This window comes from Austrofundulus limnaeus, unplaced genomic scaffold (genome assembly GCF_001266775.1).
Source record: "Austrofundulus limnaeus strain Quisiro unplaced genomic scaffold, Austrofundulus_limnaeus-1.0 Scaffold8847, whole genome shotgun sequence".
NCBI lineage: Eukaryota > Metazoa > Chordata > Actinopteri > Cyprinodontiformes > Rivulidae > Austrofundulus > Austrofundulus limnaeus.
In genome coordinates, this window is record NW_013961249.1 from 1 (window position 1) to 712 (window position 712).

At 46.2% G+C, this 712-nt stretch overlaps 1 protein-coding gene across 1 annotated transcript; it reads right to left on the minus strand.

The window, feature by feature from the left end:
- Positions 1-25: 25 nt before the first annotated feature.
- LOC106512601 (ATP-binding cassette sub-family C member 8) lies at positions 26-490 on the minus strand (the record flags this gene model as incomplete). The annotated part of the gene is given in 1 exon segment (XM_014001185.1): positions 26-490. A coding segment is annotated over 1 exon segment (165 nt), but the record flags the coding sequence as incomplete, so codon positions are not given.
- Between the last annotated feature and the right edge of the window lie 222 nt (positions 491-712).

A 712-nucleotide genomic window follows, 5' to 3' on the forward strand; every position in this document is an offset into this window, starting at 1 on the left:
GCATAAACTTCCTGTTTTGGTGATATTTACACCTTGTGTCCTGTTAATGAGTAAAAAATGCTACACAGTTAAATGATAGAATAGAACCAAATCATCACACATTTAAGGGCTTTTGTTGTTTTTTTATTCAAAGAAATCTTTAAAAGGTCATTCTGGGTTTTGATTGTGATCTGAGACCTGGAGGGAAACTGCGCTGTGTTTGATATTTCCACAAGCTGACCTTTAAGAAGAGTTAAAACACTGAAGGTTTTGAGGATTCTGGAACAGATCACATCTTTGCTGACAGTTTTGATAAAAATCCCATCTTGTTCTGGATTAGATCGGCTTACAGCGAACCGTTCTGACGGATGACTCCGGCTGACCCCATTACCTTGATACAAATGTCCCGCTCCACCTCCTGAGAGGGCCCGTCGCCCTCCTGGTCCCCCGGCGAGCTGTAGTTGTTCCACTCGTCCCTCGGCGGGCGCTTCCGGTTCACCACCTTCAGGGGCTGGAGGTACCGGGAGAAAAAGGAGGAGGACGACGAAGGGAAAGGCTTAGAGGGCGACTAGACGAGGGATTTATGACATCAGGCACAGAGGAGGGTTAACGGTCATAACAGGAGTCAGGTGGAGGAAGAGAACAACAACCAAAGCTGAATGAAAGAGATAATGAAGTGTTTACCTCTGTCAACAGGTGTGTGTGTGTGTGTGTGTGTGTGTGTGTGTGTGTG